The 17,616-nt window shown below is 54.9% G+C and overlaps 1 protein-coding gene across 3 annotated transcripts in view; it reads left to right on the plus strand.

The window, feature by feature from the left end:
- TCF20 (transcription factor 20) overlaps window positions 1-17,616 on the plus strand; it is a 160,602-nt gene that overhangs the window by 44,031 nt on the left and 98,955 nt on the right. Inside the window, exons 1-2 of one of the 3 annotated variants that reach the window (XM_081060126.1) lie at window positions 10,409-10,590; window positions 16,738-16,788. In XM_081060126.1, the coding sequence (XP_080916252.1) occupies window positions 16,783-16,788 (6 nt within the window). In that variant the 5' untranslated portion in view covers window positions 10,409-10,590; window positions 16,738-16,782. Of the gene's footprint in view, window positions 1-10,408; window positions 10,591-16,737; window positions 16,789-17,616 lie in introns of those variants that run through there. The other 2 variants (XM_081060129.1, XM_081060127.1) reach the window with 2 other exon arrangements.

Consider the following 17,616-nt stretch of genomic DNA (forward strand, 5'->3'; position numbering starts at 1 on the left):
AAAGGTCCTGAGGCAGGAGCAGGTTTGGCAAGTTGGAGGGAGCAGAAGGAAGGCACCTGGTTCAGAAAGTGTGGAGTGAGTGAGGCCAATGAGAGCAGGACTAGCTCACGGAGGGTAGGATGGAGTTTGGGCTTGTTCTGGGCCAGAGGCAGCCATGCCTGTCACTTCAGGTGTTACTATCTTTTCCTTCAGTCCAGGAGGAAGCGCCGGGCAAGGATGAGGAGTCTTGGCTAGGGTACTAGGCTGTGTCACCCCTCTCTTGGGATGCCTTCCCCTCCCCTGTCATCTCCCTCAGTGGCAGTGGGGGTTCATCATGGGCGCCTCGGAGCCCCATTGCCCCTTGCTGGAGGTGTCTCAGGCAGGCCCCAGCTGGGCTGCTCCTGCCTTTAGGTCTCCTGAGGCAGCCTCCATCGGGCCAGCACATTTCAGTGTTTAGAAACCATTGCACACCATTAGGCCTTTGCCTGAGGGTCCTTGCTGTGCCCTCAGACCCTCCATTGAACCACGTCCCTGGTTTGAATTTCCTGCAGCAGGCAGCCAGGCACCCTTCCTGACACCAGATATAGCCGGACAATCCAGGCTTGCTGTGTGACCACAGCACCTCACTGCCCTCCTGAGCCTCATTTCCTCATCTGTAGGGTAGGGACATCAGCTTCCACCTTGGGATTGGCTGTGAGGCTTACATGAGATAACCTCCTTCAAGACCCTGCCGGGAGCCTTGCCTGGCCTCCATCAGTGGCCGCTGTTGCCAACATGAATCCTAAATCCTTGTGACCGCCAGGACCAGCACCCTGGACAGCAGCGGCCTGGCCCTGCCCTCTCCCTGAGCTGGAAGGGATGCCGTTTCCCTGCCTCAGCCTTGGGGACCTCCGTCAACCTCCCCTGGCCTCCCTCCTGCTGCCGAGTCTTTAGTCTTCCGCACAGTCTGGTAATTAAAAACCTTCAAGGGGGACTTTATTGAGTTAGCATTAGTTATTTTGTCAGGCTGGGGGAGCAAGAGAATTATCTGTCCTCTGGGAGCGGGGGCTGGGGTGGGGGTGTGTGTTGAGATTGGCAGGTGCCTGCCAGCGTTTGTGCTGCTTACTGCACCGCACTGCAGGTGTGGCGTGTGAGACTGGCCAGCAGTGACTCCCCACCAGGAGGCCTGTCCTGCAGGATGTTTCCACTTCCTAGCTTTCCGGGCTTTCAATCTAGAGCTGGTTGGTCTGATCAGGCTCCTGGCTTTCGAAGCAAAACCCTGCCAGGGCCCAAGATGGCTGCAGGCTCAGGGAGGCAGGGGATGGGGGCTCTTTTCTTCCTGATCTGGGGTTTGGAGTTTGGGGCGCGACTACCCTGGGGCTGTCATTGGCCAGTGGGCTGATTCAGGGTGCCTAGTCTTCCTTCCTGCCCACTCCTCCCCGTAGCCCAAAAGCACCCACTTACAGAGTCAGGCAAGGCACACCTGGGACTCGCAGCCCTGTGACATTGGACAACCTCCTCACCTGCCTGCCCTCAGATTCTCACCTGTGAAATTAGAACAGTAGTCCCTCCTTCTCCAGGCTGTAACGAGCAATAAAGGAGGTAAATGAATTCCCTTGTACAGGAGAGGACCTGGTTTTGTTTGCTCGGATCTCTAAATGCCCAGCCCTAGGGAAGGAGCCAACACCCCTTCTGTTTGTCACTCCCTTTGAGACAACTCGTTCCTCAAATCCTTACAATGACCTTGAGAGATAGGTGTGGCCAGTTGGTGTTTGGGATGAGCAGACTGAGGCTTGGAGCAGGAAAGTAGTTTGCTCGGTCTCAGCCAGGAGTGGGGAGACTGGGCCCAGACCTGGTTTTATTCCCTGCTGGAGGAGCCAGGAGCCAACCCTTGAAACTGTTGAATCTTGATGGGGGTTGGGGTGCCCAGGAATGATGCTTGTCAACCTCCTCCAGGGCCTTGGGCCTGACCAGGAGGCTTCCTGCTTCATCCAGGCTTCATGCCCTGCCTCCTGCCTTTCTCCAGAACCAAGTCTAGGGAAAGCCCAAAGGGCCAACTCCCTGGTCCATCTGCCCAACCTGAGACCCAGGCCCTGCCACTCCTGGTGGGCAGAACTGAGTGGGGGGCGGGATGTGCGGGATCTGGAGCTCAAGGGCACACCAAACGTGCCTGTCACACCTGTCATTCAGTAGGACTTCCCTGGGATTGGGCCTGCACTGGGACTGGACTACAGGCAGAGCTACCCTGGAGGCAGAGGACAGAGGTGCAAAGGAGGGGAGGGGCTGGCCTGGAATGGGCCCAGGGGGAAGGGAGGCTGAGAGTCAAACCTGAGCCCTATCTCCCTCAAAGTCATAGGGCACTGTGTCTCGTATGTGACGCTTTGCAGCTCACACAGTCCTTCTTGTCCTCTAGGTTGCTACCAGACAAACCCTCCTCCAGGAAGCCTTCTGGGATTTTCCCAGGCTCATTTGCTGCCCACTCTCCTGGGTTCCCATAGCCAACCTTGGTTAGCTGACACACTGGGATGTTACCTTCTTGCGGGCAGGGTTGGGCTCTGGCTTGTCTCAGAGTATCTGCTGGGATCCAGCTGAGTCTTAGCTCTGCCTGGGATTTCTCATCTGTAAACTGAATCCAAGGCACAGAACTGGTGCTTGGGGAATGTAAGCACAAAGGAGAGCAAGAAGCTCTCCTTGACTGTATCCTGACCCCTGTGTGAATGTTCCCCTATGTGCGTGTTCTGAACGGGAATGAGCAGCTTGGCCTGGGGGGCAAGACACTGAACACCCAGGCCCTGATCTGGGAGCCATAAAATGCTGCCTCCTGCTGCCTATGGGACCTGGGTGGGCTTTCTCCTGTGAGACTGTGGGTAGAGAGCCCAGCATGTAGGAGGTTCATGAGTATTTGTTTTTGTCACTAGACCTCAGTTTCCTAATCTGAGAAATGGGTGTGAAACCCCATGGTTTTCTAATGCTTGTGAGACTTATGTGAGGGGTAGTGTGTGAGAGGCACCTGGCACCTGCCCAGGTCAGATACCGCAGGTCTGTGGGGCCCTTAGGCTGGACAGGTGCCAATTGCTGTCGGAGAGGCCAGGGTCTTGAACTACCTCTCTCACCTCTGTGGTTTGAACTGTGATTCTTTTCATCTATCTGTGCAGGAAAGGAACTGGGTTGAAGCCCAAACCCTCAGGCAGCCCCTTTGGCTCACTTAGTAGGCTAGAGCCACCTTTTTGGGTGTTCTTAGCTCTACCTCCCAGTCAGAGCACTGGGCCAAGAGGGAGGAAACCCAGGTGCACCCCAGGGACACCCATCCTCAGTGTTCCACGGTGGCCTGGGCCAGCCTGAACAGCTGAGGTAGGGACTCGCGCAGCGTGCTGGATCCACTCCAGGCCCAGGGCTCCTGTCTGCTCGCACCAGCCCTGACCTGCCCACTACATTGTCCACTGCCAGCCACACCTGTCCTGTTCTCCATGATTCCCCACCTGGAGGCTGCCTTCCCTGCACCTCTCACAAAAGCTGTTCTCTGCCTGATCTCTCCACTCTGGTCCAGACTCCACTGGAGGGATCCCCTCTCCTCGCTTCCCTTTCTCCTCAGTGACTGCCTCCTCTGGGAAGCCCTCCCTAACCTCTGAGATCGTGGGGAGGGCCCCTTCCCATGGGACTGAGGCTGGACAGTGGTTATTGGTTTACCTATCTTTTTCCCCACCAGACTGTGAGCTCCTTGAGCAATCTTCTACATTTGTAGAACCCTGGGCCTGGCACACAGTAGGTGCTCAACAAATGTTTTGCTTGTTAGACAGAATGTGAGAGCAGGAAGGACTTGAAAAATCATTTCAGAGAAGAGATGGAGTCCCAAAGAAGAGAGGGCCTAGGTTTGAATTCTGACAGCCTGGAGACTGTGCCTCAGTTTCTGACTTGTTAAAACTGTTTCTCTATTTGTACTGAGTTTGAACCAAGGCCAGAGGGGTCACTTGGCAAAGCCCCTGAAGTTGAGACTCTTCCCAGTGCTGTTCTAGGGGCCTCAGAAGCAGGGTGGGCAGGAAGCTAACGTTTACCTTGAATTGCTGGCTTGCTGGTAGCTCCCTGAGGACAGGCCAGTGTCTTGTTCCCAGACCAAGCAGCCTACGCTTCAGTCAGAGCTAGAAGCCATGCCCCCAGCACCCCGGCCCCTACCTGCCCTGGGCTCCCCTTATTAATGACCACACTGTGGGAGAGGGTCCCCTCATTGTGTTAAGCAAGGGTTCGGAGTTCTGGCAGCAAAGGCTTGCCCCTCCCATGCCCTGGCCAGGCCCACAGCAGAGGCTGGTCTTCCTGTACCTGAGTCCTCTTTGCTGCCCACATTTTTATATTTTGAGCAGATGAAAGATTTTCATTCCTTTTTGTGTGCTTTTTTTTTTTTTTGGCTGGGATTAGCTGGTCCCTAGCTGCCTATTTCCTCAAAGCTCTGTTGTGTTGAAAGGACATCAGAGGGCCTGTGCTGTGTGGCTTCTCAGGGGCCCTGAGCCTCCTGCAGGTCCTGGGGCCGGGGGCTCCGGGTCAGAACTGGGAGGAGAGACTCAGTAGTGAGTGGGGCGATTCTCACCGCAGGCATGAGCCACCTTCAGCCCTGTAGTGGCTCATATTAAAACGTCAGCTTTGCCTTGGGGCCGCCGCTTCCCGCCGCTGGGCAGCGGGGGTGGGGGGTGGGAGGGAGGCAGGGTGCTTGCCTGGGTTCTGCCTCCTGCTGGCTGCCTGTGCCCATGCTGGGGCCCCTGGCCCTCAATCCCCGAGCAGCAGCCTGCGGTGTAGGGGGCGCATGCGTGCGGCGGAGCGAGCCGGCTGTGGAGAATTAATATTCCTGGAACATCGCCCCGGCCGCCTGCACACGCCGAGGAGAATATTACGGCGATTAGCGGTGGGAGTTCGGCCTGCACGCAATATCTGGATGGAGAATTCAGTGTGATTAATCTGGCGCTAAGTAGCAGCCTCCGGGGTCCGCGGGGCTTCGGCATGTTTGGAATGGGAAAAAAGCTCGGGAGCGCAGCGATTCTTTGGGGGGCTCTTTGGGGGCCTGCCAGGGCGGCAGCTGTGCCCGGGGCAGGCTGCAGGCCCCTGATGGCTCCCAGGCGCGCAGATCACCCCGTTTGTGGCCGTTGGCGGACTGCCAGTAGATAAAAATGTGTTTGGTTTAGAATCTCAGCCCACCCAACACCCCGCCCCCCAACCCCACGCCTTTATCTCCCTTTAGCCTGTCATGTTCAGTGTCACAAACCCATGTTCACATTGTGACTTCACTGCACTTCCTGCCACCTTTCTAGGCCTCATTTTCCTCATCTGTACAATGGGATGCGTGATTTCTGTCCTGCCACCTCAGGGAAGAATAACTACCATTATTCCCATTTTATGGAGGAGGAAACTGAGGCTGTGAGCATTTGCACAGTCAGTGGAACCATGCCATGCAGATTTTGGGAGGTTATTATTAATAATTCTACTGATAATCTGATTTCAGCCACCCAGTTCCTCCCGCTTTGTCTGGGCTCTTTGGGCCACAGCAGATGACATTTGGAACCTCCCAGAATATGTTGGGGGTGAGAATGGCAGGCAATGAACACTGATTATCTTACAGATTTGAATCTATAGCTAGATCTGTAGAATGGGTGTAAAAATACCTCCCCTCCCTGAAGTGAATTCCTAGTGTTTCCCCGAAAATAAGACCTAGCCGGATCATCAACTTTAATGCGTCTTTTGGAGCAAAATTAATATAAGACCTGGTCTTATATAATACCCGATCTTATAGTAAAATGAGACTGGATCTTATATTAAGTTTTGCTCTAAAAGACGCATTAGAGCTGATGGTCCGTCTAGGTCTTATTTTCGGGGAAACACGGTATTGCGAGATCTGCTGCTCTGAGGCTATTGATTAACTTCAGGTACTGGCAGAGGTGACATGAAGGTGGTGGTGTCAGGGGAACATCTGCCTGGTCCTCTTTCCTGTCCTTGGCCCCAGCCTTGCAACCTTAGCAGAGGGAAGCACCACATACCAGGGCTTGAAGGGAGCGTGCTGCTTTTATTCCCCAATGTCTTCACTTTAAGGAAGAGGAAACGGAGAATCAGAGAAGGAACAGGCCTGCCCAGGGCTGCACTGAAGTGGCAGGGTTGAGGGGGGATCACAGTCTTTGGAATTAGCCAGACTGTTGACCTTGGGCAAGCCTTACTTTCTCTGTGCGTCAGTTTCCTCATCTGGGGAATGGAATAGTCATGCCAACCTTTTGGGGTAAAACAGTTTAGGGGGCCTGGGACAGAGCAGGCGCTCTGCTATCAGCAGAAGCTCTAGGTCTTCTGGGAGCCCCCAGGGCTATCTGAAAGGGTGCCCAGCACAGACGACTGGCCTGCCTTCTCTCTGCTCAGGGGGATAGACTTGTTGCAAGCTCTTGTGGTGGCAGAACTCCACCATTGTACTGTTTCACTCAATTGCTTCAAGCCCCATGGACTAAACATTTCCAAATCTGATTTGCAGGACTTTTTTTTTTTTTTGCTAGTGAGGCTTCAGACTTCCATGGAACTCACCATTCTGCCCAGAAATTGATAAGTGGATCAATCGTCTTCACTCCCCCTTTCCTAAGCAAGTGACATAATGGCCTTTGAAAGGGGGTTGGTTTGTGGTTTCCCAGCAGTAGATCGGTCTCTGGTCTTGAGCAGCTAAATTTGAAACCGGGCTTTTCAGGAGGATGGTTTTTAGTGATCTCTGAAACAGCGGGCACAGTGCAAGGCAGCAGGGGTCGTGGAGAGGTGGGCAGGGCTCCGTGGGGTTGTCTGTGCACTCACTGCTTATCGTCGGTGCCTGGAACAGCAGGAGCTCAAACGAGCACTGCTTGAATGAAGGCATGCATGCTGGGTTGGATAGATGGGTGCATGCATGCATGATGGGATGGATGCCTGCTATGATGAGAAGCAGTAGGGTGTGTTGGTTAAAAGCTCAGAAGACTCTGAGGCTAGACAGCCTGGGGTTGATCCTGGCTCTGCTTATTAGCAGTGAGACTTTGAGCTCCTCAGTTCATTTCTCTGGGTCTCAGTTTGCTCATCTGTAAAATGGGGGGAATGGTAGTCCCTCACCAGAAGGTAGTAGTGGGCTCAAATGAGTTCATCTTCCTAAAAAGCTAAGCCGGGGGCAGAAAGGGGGAGACACAGTAAGCCCTACATTAAGTATCATTATCTGTTGTTATTATTAAAAGAATTCTGACGAAGGGGTACAACGCTAAGTGGAGGCCTTAGCTCTGCCACTCACCATATGATCTTGGTCAAGTCCCTTTCTCTGGGCCTCAGTTTCCAGATTTCTAGAATGGTTGGGCCAGATGATTCCAGCTTCCCTTCCATATCGGTTGTTCTGGTCTCTGGTCTCTGTGTTGTTGGCCTTCATCCCTGACAATAACATGCCCAGCACAAAGGCTTGGTGCTCATGGAGGCTTCCAGCTCAGTCACCATGCTACCAAAACCTGTGCTGCCAAACGGAGGTGACTGGGCGCCCTCCACCCAAGTGTGCCTGTGAGTTGCTGCTTCGGAAGTACGCTTTGCCTTTGGGGTGCTCCAACTCTTCTGCCCATGCATTTTTCCCTTCCTCTCTTCCCCCCACCTTCCTGACCCAGCTCACACACCTCCTCCAGGAAGCCTTTCGTGGTGCCTCTCCGTAACCGCCCTTCCTTCAAAGCCTCTTTTCTGCATCTGTTGCTCCTGGCTTGTGATCCCACCTCATCCATGTTGGAATGTTTGTGAAAACTTATTGAATAACTGTGCATGTATTCCCACGGTTCGGGAACACTGAAGGGAACCTACATTTATTGCCTCTTTACTGAGTGCCTGGTCCTGTACTTTCATTTTCCCTGTCTGCAGTTGCCTACTCAAAAACTCCGAGAAGTCAGGAGTGTTACCCTGCTTCAAGAGTGGGCCACTGAGGCTCAGTGAGGTTACGGTTGGAACCCCGTCTGTTCCTCCAAAGCCCACGTCCTTCCCACGGTCCCACCACCTCTCGCAGACTTCCCTCTGTCCTCTGTGGTATCCTGCAGGCCCCGATCAGATAATGATGGCTGCTGACACGTATCCGCCTCCTGCTAAGAGTCTGAATTGCTCTAATCATTTTGCACCCTTCTCTTATGTAATCTTACACTAACCTTATAAGGTAGGTTCTATTCTTTTCCCCATTTTACAGGTGGAACATGAGGCTCAGAGAGGTTAAGTACCTTGCCCAAGATCACACAGGAAGGAAGTGGTGGAGCCAAGATTTAAAACCAGACAGCCTGATGTGGGGGCCTGCCAAAGTGAATTAAAATTCTCCAATCCACTGTTTTAACCAACCTCGCTTAGGTGACTCAGTGCATATTTCTTGAATGCCCACTGTGTGCACGTATTGCGCCAGGGATCAGAAGACAAGAGAGACCCACGTCCTTGGTTGATCCAGCAGGCCAGCTAGGGAGACAGGCAGATGAAAGGTCAGGTTCAGTTCTGTGGCGTCTGGTGAAGGTCTGCACTGTGTGAGACCCTCCTAAGGACACAGCTGTTATTATCCCCCTGTCCCATTCCAGAGGAGGAAACAGACCTAGAAGGGTCAAGAGGCTTGTCCAAAGTCACACAGTGAGCAAATTGGGGAGCTGGGATTTGAACCTGGCAGTCTGCCTCAGAGCCCCCATCCTTCTCCACTGCTTCCTGCTGCTTGCCGGGACACTGTGAATAGGAGCTGTGATGGGGAAAAAACATGGAAAGTGTCGTCTAACTTGGACTTGGGGTCAGGAGATACTTCTGCGAGAAAGTGATGTCTCCATTGAGCCCCTCATGTAACCAGGGAAGAAGCGGTGGGGATGAGGATGGGGGTGAGAGGTTGTTCCAGGCAGAGGGAATAGCATGTGCAAAGGCCTGGAGGCAAGAGGGAGCATGGTTTGTTTAGGGAACCAGATAAAGGTGTTTGTTCTGGGCTTCCTGGCTGATGTTTGCAGTGGCACACACATCTTTTGTGAGTAGAGTCAGTTTACAAGGGTTTACTGAGTGCCTGGTGTGAATTCTGTACCATGTCAGGTCTTAGGTGGGGGAAGAATCGGTGCAAAGCATGCTGGGATTTCTGAGAACAGAGGTGGGAACGTTAGCTCTGGGCTTTGGGGAGAGCTCAGGAAGAATGGAAGTATTTAACAACAGTGGGGACAGCCTGTATCCCACCCTGACATCCTGGACACGGGAAGGATGAAATGGAAAATCTGGAGCCTGGTGCTTAGTAGGTCCTCACCAAATGTCGGGTCCAGAAGCTCAGATGGTGTGCCAAGTTTGGGGCTGCCATTGGTCAGCAGACTGGATGCCGGTGGTGCCAGGGAAGAGGGTGCTTGCCAGGGGTTTGTATACCCCTGAGGAGCCCTCAGCTGGGCTGGGGTCTCAAGCTGCAGGGAGCACAGCAGAGTGGGCTGTGTGGTCTCTTATCTGAGGGCAGAGGCTGGGACACCCGTGGTTTCCTCAGAGGAGGTGGACATTGGACAGGGGGCACCCCACGAGGCTGGGGCTAGTCTGAGCAACTATGGAGTAGGAGACTCAGGCCAAGGGCATTGCAGGACCAAGGATCTGGCCCTGGTCCCTCTTTTGTCCCATCATGTATTGGGCCTCAGTTTCCCCATCTTGGTAGGGGGCTTTGGTACCTACTCTCAGGATTGCCATGGAGTAAGAGGAGGAGTCTGAGTGCCTAGTACTCAGCCCATCAGAACCAGCACTGCTAGCTATGCCCTGAGGGACAGGCCTCCTGCTGCTGATGTGCGCCCCCCCCCACCCCGCCGCCATGGGACTTGGGGTGATTGGGGCTGCTCCTCCCTGCCTGCCCCGACTGAACCCCACCTTTGCAGAGGGTGGTCTGGGCTGTTATCAGACCCAAGGCTTCATTCCAGCAGCTGGTGAGGCTTCAAAAGGCGCTGAAGCTGTCTGGCTGGCCCTGACCAGCGTTTCCCACCCTCTCCTGCCCCTGCCTCAAATCCTGGCTCATTTTCCTGTTGAGCAGCCCGAGAGAGGCCCTTCCCTCTCTGAACCTCGCCAGGTCTTTGTGACTACCGCCTGAGCTGCTGGGGCCAAGCCCCAGGCACACAGTAGGCGCTCTGTGAGGGTCCCACTGGGACCCCATGGGCTCCAAGAACAGCAGTGACTGTGATTCTCGCCTGTGGTGGGCGGTCACCCCTTTTAAGCCATTCACTCTGGGGCCAATTATAAATAGACACATAATCACCCCTATCTATACGTAGAGATAAAACATATCCTTCCGAGAGGAGCCGCCCGCCCCTCCCCGCCCCCCCCCACACTGGCACGCGCTCTCCAGAGGGATCCGTGCTCCCCTCCCTCCTCCATCCATCCCCTCCTCCCTGCTGCTCCTCCATCTCCACCCTGCAGAGGTGAGAGCCGGCAGAGGCCGTGATGTCAGAGGCTCAGCTGATGTCACCGCCCCGGCCCTGTGACTTCACTTGCCGGCTTGGGCAGGAGGAGCCGCGAGGAGGCTGAGGCAAGAAACTGCCCCCCTTTCCTTTTCCTTCTCCGCTTTCCCTTTCCCTCTTCCCTAGCCTCACTCTGGAGTTGCTTTCCTTCCCCGGTTGCGCTCTGTCGGAGGGGTCCAGGGCAAGTGCCAGGAAGGACGCTACTGCAAAGGTACCGGGCGTGCGCAGCGCCTCTCCCTCCGGTCGTGAAAGTTTGCTCTGGTGTGAGGCGTGCCCGCTGGGCGCCCCGCGGCGCCACGCTGCCAGCCCAGGCTGTGGGGGGGGGAGGCGGGGGCGGCAGGGCGGGAGCAGCGTGGGCAGGGGGCTCCCTGGTGGCCTTCACTGCCTTGTCCCCATCAAAGGCCGCAGCTGCTCAAGTGGCGGCTGCAGCTTTGAAACTGCCATGAAGAGCGATGAAGGGAGGGGAGCACGAGGGCTGTTCAGAGCAGTGCCCGTGAGGATGGCCGGGAGAGGAGGGGTGACGGGCTGCGCTGGGCGTCCCGCAGCAGCAGGGGCGTGAAGGGCAGGGCCCCGATCAGAGTCCCAGGGGCCGACTCATGATCACTGCCCTCTGTCCCCTCCAATTCAGCCAGTGTCCGCCGCTGGGACCCCAGCAGTGAGGGTGCAGAGGCGTTGGGGGAGGCGGAGACCGGCCTCCCCCCCCATGATTTCCAGGCATGTTCTTCCACCTCTAGCAGGCCATTTGTCAGCAGCGATTTGGGACAAAGGAGGGGGCAGTGGGTGGTCTGCTGCAAGTTGGGCGATGGGCAAAGAGCATGCAGCCAGAGAGAAACGCCAACAATTAAGAGGCAGATCCAGGGCTTTGCTCATTCAGGCTGTCGAGGGAGCCGTCATTTTGTGTTAGCTTGTGTGTGTCTGAGGTGGGAGGAGGAAGAGAGGGGAGAATGACAGGAGAAGGATTATGACATTGTGTTGTCTCTGTTTGTGGTAAATGCAAATTTGGCACCAGCAGCTTCCCAGGAAAAGCAGCAGCAAGTAACCCAGGCCAAGGCCTCAGCCCAAACCCGCCAAGGGAGTCTGTGTGGGGCGGTTTGGGTTTTTTTTCCTCCCTTTTTTATGTCTGGCGTGTGCTGATTCCATTTATTTTTACAGTGAAGTGCTGAAGATAGACAGGCCGGCATGGCGGGGAGGAGCTGGTTTTGCCTCCTCCCTGGCATGCCAGCCCCCTCCTCACTCTGTGGGAGGCCCAGGCCACTTGCCTGACCTCCAGTCACTGCCCCATCTAGGCTGCCTCCCTGCTCCGTCTCTGTCCCCAGCCAGGGTCATAGTTCCTGCATTCCCCTGGCCTGGATGACCTGAGGTCTCAGAAGGCTACTTCTGTCCACAGCTGCTTCCCAGGGGTGAGCAGGGACAGAGCGCCCCGGACTGTGGCTGAGATGTGGCTTCAGAGACCCAAGGCCAGGGCTGGGCATGCCCCTGGCTGCAGTGTTGGCCTGGCCTGCCCAGGAGGCTGGCAAAGGGTTCTGCCGTCAGGCTGGTGTTGGCAAAGTGTCCCAGGACCTTGACTCCTGTGACGGGCCCATGAGGGCCGGGAGCCCGAGCCTGACCTGGGCCAGGAAACGACCGCAGCTCAAGGCTCTGGGCTGCAACAGGGCTCAGGCAGGTGCAATGGCCTGCACCCAGGTAGTCGGTCTTTGGAGCAGGTCTGCAGGACGCACAGGGTAGGGCCTTGCCAGGGCCAGGCCATATAGCTCGGGCCCTAGCAGGGATGGTGAGTTCTGAGCTAAGAAGCCAAGGCAGGAGCCCTCGCGTGGAGGGTCAGGAGCCCTCACTGGGTCCAGCGCATCACACACCAATCCTCGAGTTGTGGCCCTCGCTCTTGTCTTCCTTGCCTGGAAGCTGGCTCTTCACCTTGACCTCACTGCCTCTTTTGCTACATCAAGTCCTTCTCGCCTCAGTTTACCTCCTCCAGGAAGCCCACCCTGCCCTTCACCTGGATAAGCTGGGTCCTGCACCATTCCCACCCCCATTCCCCTTCTCATAGCACTGACCACACTGTGGTCACTTGGGTACTGGGACTTTTAAGGCATCCTCTCAGCGATTCTGGCCCCTGCCCAGAGCTGAGCGCTGAGGTTTGTGCCTGGAAGCCAGGGAAGCAAATCTAAACCTGCAGATCCCCTAGGAAGGTGGGCCACCAGAATGGAACGGTCACCACGCCCCATATCCTGGAAGGCGTGATGGGCTCAGTGCCTTTGGCAAACCCACCCAAAGGGGATTTTTCCCCATGGAGCCTGACGTGGGGATAAGCCGCAGCTATGCCCATGAGAGGGATGTCTCCCTTTCTGGGGAGCCTCACGTGGCTCAATAATGTCCCTCCCTTCAGAAATTGGTGGTAGGTTCTTTTATGTACCCTGGCATTTCCTTCCGGTCCTGGGCTCACATGCCAACCTGCATAGGGGAGCCAGAGAACACTGCAGGGGCCGTGTGTGAGGAACAGCTGCCCGCCTGGTCTTCGCAGCTCGGTGCCCCGTGGAGCTTCCTGTGCCAGATGGAAGAGGAAGGAAAAGGGGATAGGCTCTGCCCAAGGCTGAGGTGCTGGGTGTATTCCAGGCCTGGGCTCGAGACCCTCCTGGCCAGAGGTGCTGGGAGCACCAGGCGGGAGCCATAGCGAGGGCCAGCTGGCCAATCAGCTCACATTACCCAGCCCAGTTTCACAGAGTCTGCCCACTTGGAGCTGGCACCCTCCAGGCATACAGAGATAGGAGAAGCACAGCAGCTCCCTCCCTCTGGGTGCCCTTAATCTGATGGACCCCAGGAGCTTTGGAGTCAGATGGCCCTGAGTGACAATCTTCCCTGGCCACTTTCTAGCTGCATGACCTTGGGCAAGTTACTTAGTTTCTCAGAGCTGCAGTTTTAAAAGGCAGTGACCTGGGAGTCGTAACCTCTACCTACAGGCTTGTCGTGGGTACAAAGGAGACCGCGGGTGCAGCTGTAGTTGCTGGCTAGTGCAGCTAGGTTGCTGGCTGTACCAGCAACTAGAAGGACGATGAAAAATGTTCTCCCTGAGGTATCTCTGTGAATTCTGATGGCAATCAAGAGGGGCTTCAGAGAGGAGGTGGCATTTGAAGGCCTTGAAGAATGAGTAGGAGTTAGCTAGGCAAAGGCAGGGGAGGGTATACCATCGAAAGGCAGAGCAAGAGCAGAGCTTCAGAGTGTAAAAGGCTGGTCACCTCATATGGCCGAAGCTCAGGGAGAGAAAGGGGGAGAGGGAGCCCTGTTTCTCTTGGCAGTGGGAGCCAGTTCTGGAGGAAGGGAGAACCTGACTTGATGACAGAGTGGGCAGGTCTCACACAAACATCTTGGTCATTGCACACTCGCCTGTCAGAGGCGTTCATGTCTTAGAACCTCAGACAGTTCTCTAGGATCCTGCAAAGCTGACTTGTTCTAGCTCCTCCAGAGTCAAGCCTCTCAGGCTGGCCTTGTGGTGTGGCCCCATATTTGAATTTAAGGGCCAGCCCTGGGTCTTCTTTTAATCTGGAGTCTCAGGACTCCAGTCCAGGGGTCCAGGAGTGGGGCCAACACTCTGATCTGGGGCCAATGTTGCCGGGAAACGCCTAGTCCCTGACTTTGTGAGGGTTCCTGGAGCAGCTTCTCCAGCCTAGAACCTGAGGTGACTGGAATTTCCAGCAAGAGGCCTGGATGGTTACTCCCCTTAATCCATCCCCGACCGAGATGGCAGCACAGCGGGGACCAGGCTGTCCGGGTTCAACCCTGGCTCTGCCATTTACCAGCTGTGTGGCCTCAGGCAAGTGGCCTGCCCTCTCTGATCCTTGGTCTTGTGGGGTAATAACAGTACCTAAAGTCATAGGGGCTGTGGCGAAGATTACGTGAGATAATTTTCACAAAGCAGTCAGCCCAGATCCTGGCTCCTCGGGGAACTCAATTTATTGTTAGCTTAAAGAAAAGTCAGCGCAGGAAAGTGAAGGATCTAACACCTAGTGTCTATGGACAAATCACTCAATCCCTCTGAGCCTCAGTTTCCCTTGCTGTAAAATGGGGATGGTAATCATGCCTGGTAAGAATAACTAACATTTGTGAGCATTTACTGTGAGTTAGGCAGGCTCTGTTCTAATTGCATAACTGTGTAGAAGCTTATTGAATACAGTCTCCCCCCCACTCTGCCTAACGTGTGTGAGTGTGAGAGTGGGAGGGGTGGGGGACAGGGCATCCCAGAAGCCAAAAGCATGCAGGGAAGAACCCCAGAGATTTGGTGTTTTTCTGGGTGAGGCTGGGTGTTCTCTGGCACCTTGGTAGTGTGGGCAAGGCCAGAGGGAACTGGATGGCTTGAGAGTGAGGCATGTAGGCCAGCTGGGGCTGGACACCCCTCACACGTGGCAGAGCCACTGACATGGGGCCCTGAGCCAGTCGTGGTCCCTGCCCTGGACCTTGGTTTTCCTCTCTGTAGGACGGTGGTTTGGGTTCCCTCACCTCTCAGGTCCCCAGCTGCTGAAAGGGGATGTGATTCTGTTGTCTTTTGGATTTTCTTGGATAGCTTCCATGTAGGTTGCGACTTGGGCGGTATCATCTGCCCATTGATTTTTCCAGAAAGGATGCTTTCTTCCCTTCTATTCCTCAATCAGCCCACAGATGAACCACCTCGGTGCCTTCCCACTGCTCCTCCTGCCCTGACCAGCACACCTCATGGGGGCAGGATAGGGGGCAGAGAGGGTCCAGCAGGGTGGTGGCTCCCGGGAGACCCCTTGAAAGCAAAGGCTGTCCCAACGCCATTCAACATGCACCATGTTTGGGGAGTGCCCTGGGAGTGGGCGTATGGAGGGCTAGGGGCCACCTCCAGCCCACACCTGGCTGTGAGGCTGAGTCGCCCCAGAAGACCCAGGCGGGCAGTTCATTTATTCTCCTTCCTCTCCTCAGCACAAGCTTTGGAATCGCACAGAGCGCTCACTCCTTGTTCTACGGTCGGTGCTGGGTGATCGCAGGGACGAGTGGGGTCAGGATAATGGAAACAACACTTAGGTTTGAGGTCACTGACTTAGCACTGGCATGACGCAGCCCTCCTGGTGGATGATGTCATTGTCCCCATTCTACCGATGAAAAGGCTGAGGCTCTGGGAACTTAGGGAACTCACTCAAGGTTGCTTCACCCTCAACCCTCCCTTTCCTTTTTATCCCTCACCTATGACCCAAAAAGAGCTGAGGCAGGTGATAATGCTGGGAGCCCATTGAGGCAGGACAGGTAAGGGGAGCCCAGAGACCACTGGGGAGGGAGGTTGGCGAGATACGACATGTGTCATGAGGTGGTTACCGTGCCAGCTTGTCATGCCCACACGGGATCTATGGGGAATGGGAATAATGGTCATCTGGTGTGCAGGGGACGGGCGATGCACATGGTCCCGGCCCTTGAGGAATGCACAGTCGCTGTTCCCTCTGCCCTGGAGGTTTCTGTCCACCTTCACTCAGCCAGGGCATGCGGTTGGCTTAAGAGCCCTGCGTGGGCTGAAATCCGGGATCTGCCACTCACCGGCTGTGTGATCACAGGCTAATTAGTTATTGCTCTGGCCTCACTTTCCACACCTAAAAGTGGGGATAACTGTACACTCACCTCATAGGCTTATTGTGAGGACGAGCTGAGTTAATGCAAGTAACTCAGCACGGTGCTCAGCATCCATGACAGCTGTTCGAACATTTCCTATTGTTGTCCCCTCAAATCAGCTCAGATTTCCCTGGAACACTCCATGTTTACTGAGCACCCACTGTGTGCCGGCACCAAGCCCAGGGAGCCAGGACTCACCACTTAGGCCCCTCCTGTACCCTGGGCCAAGCTGCCAGCCTGAGTGTGGGGATCTGACTGTAGGGGGATCAGCCTGCGAGAATTGGTGTGTTGGCTCCCACTGCTGGCGTGACAGACATTCTGATGAAATATGTCACTTGAAAATATTTTTAAAAGAAATTTCTGGAAAGCTTTCTTAACCCCTTAGGGGCCATAATAGCCTAAACTGTTGTCAGCTTCTTGGCTTTGCCATGACTTGCCGGGGACCCTCCCTTTCCTGGGCCTCAGTTTCCTCATCTGTAAAACGGAGCCGTAACCATACCTACCTGAGAGGGTTGACCCTAGATGAGACTACTCATGTGAAATGTGCTTTGTAAACGCCAAAGCACCTTATAGCTGTTGGGGGCTTTTGGTTCTGTTTCTCACCATTCATGAGACGCTCACAGGCAGACAGACGTCTGTGTGGTGTCACGCTGGATGATGGGCATGGACATCAGTGGGGTGCTGGTTCTGCTCTCAGGGGCTCCCGGGTAGTGGCCTTACTAAAACCCTTGAATTTTGTGATTTCCAGAGAACGTGGAAGGCCTCTCAGGCAGCCTGGCCCCTTCCAGGGGAAATGCTGGTAAGTGTCTCCTCCTATCTGTTAGTTTGTTCCCTCAAATGTATTTGGAGCAGCCCCATATTCTGGGGATGATGTGGGAGAAACAGAAGCCGGCCCTGCCCTTGAGAGTTCGGTCCAGGAAGAAGGACTTGAAAACTCCACACCCAAATGACCAGATCTCCGAGGCTCAGGGTTGGCCGGATGCCAAGCCTGGGCTTTTCAGAAGATGTTCGGCCACAGGGCAGCTGAAAGGGTCGGTATAAATGAATATTGACGGTTTCCTTTGCTTGGACGCCTTCAGTGGCTCCCCCTTTTGCCCTTGAGATAAAGTCCCCAAGATTTTTGTGGCCTGCACTGTCTTGCTCCATCTGCATCTCCAGCTTTTTGTTTCATTTAAATTGCACAGGCCTCCTTTCCCTTCCTGGAAATCTGCTTGCTTCCTCCTGCCGCAGGGCCTTTGCTCATGCTGGCCCAGCCCCTGGAGCTCTCTTCCAAACTCATCACATGGCTACTTCCTGTCTCAGCTCAAATGTCCTGGATCCCCAAGACCTAGGGTCCCATTATTCATCCTCTGTGCACCTTCCACGCTTTCTTACTAATGTGTGTCACAGCTGTTACCAAATGATTATGTGATGATTTGTTCCTTCTAATGGCCCCATGGGACTGTAGGCTCCATGACAACTTGGACCCTTGGGCTCAATGCCTAGCATACGATAAGGACTCAATTGATATTTGTTGAATGAATCTGTGATGAATATTAAGGTAAGATTTCGTGGAGGTGGCAGCATTTGAGTAAGACTTGAAAGAGCATATAAAGGGTATAATTTCAATCTGTAGGGGAGAGGGAAG

Source organism: Rhinolophus hipposideros (genome assembly GCF_964194185.1).
Source record: "Rhinolophus hipposideros genome assembly, chromosome: 9".
In the NCBI taxonomy this organism is placed as follows: Eukaryota; Metazoa; Chordata; class Mammalia; order Chiroptera; family Rhinolophidae; genus Rhinolophus; species Rhinolophus hipposideros.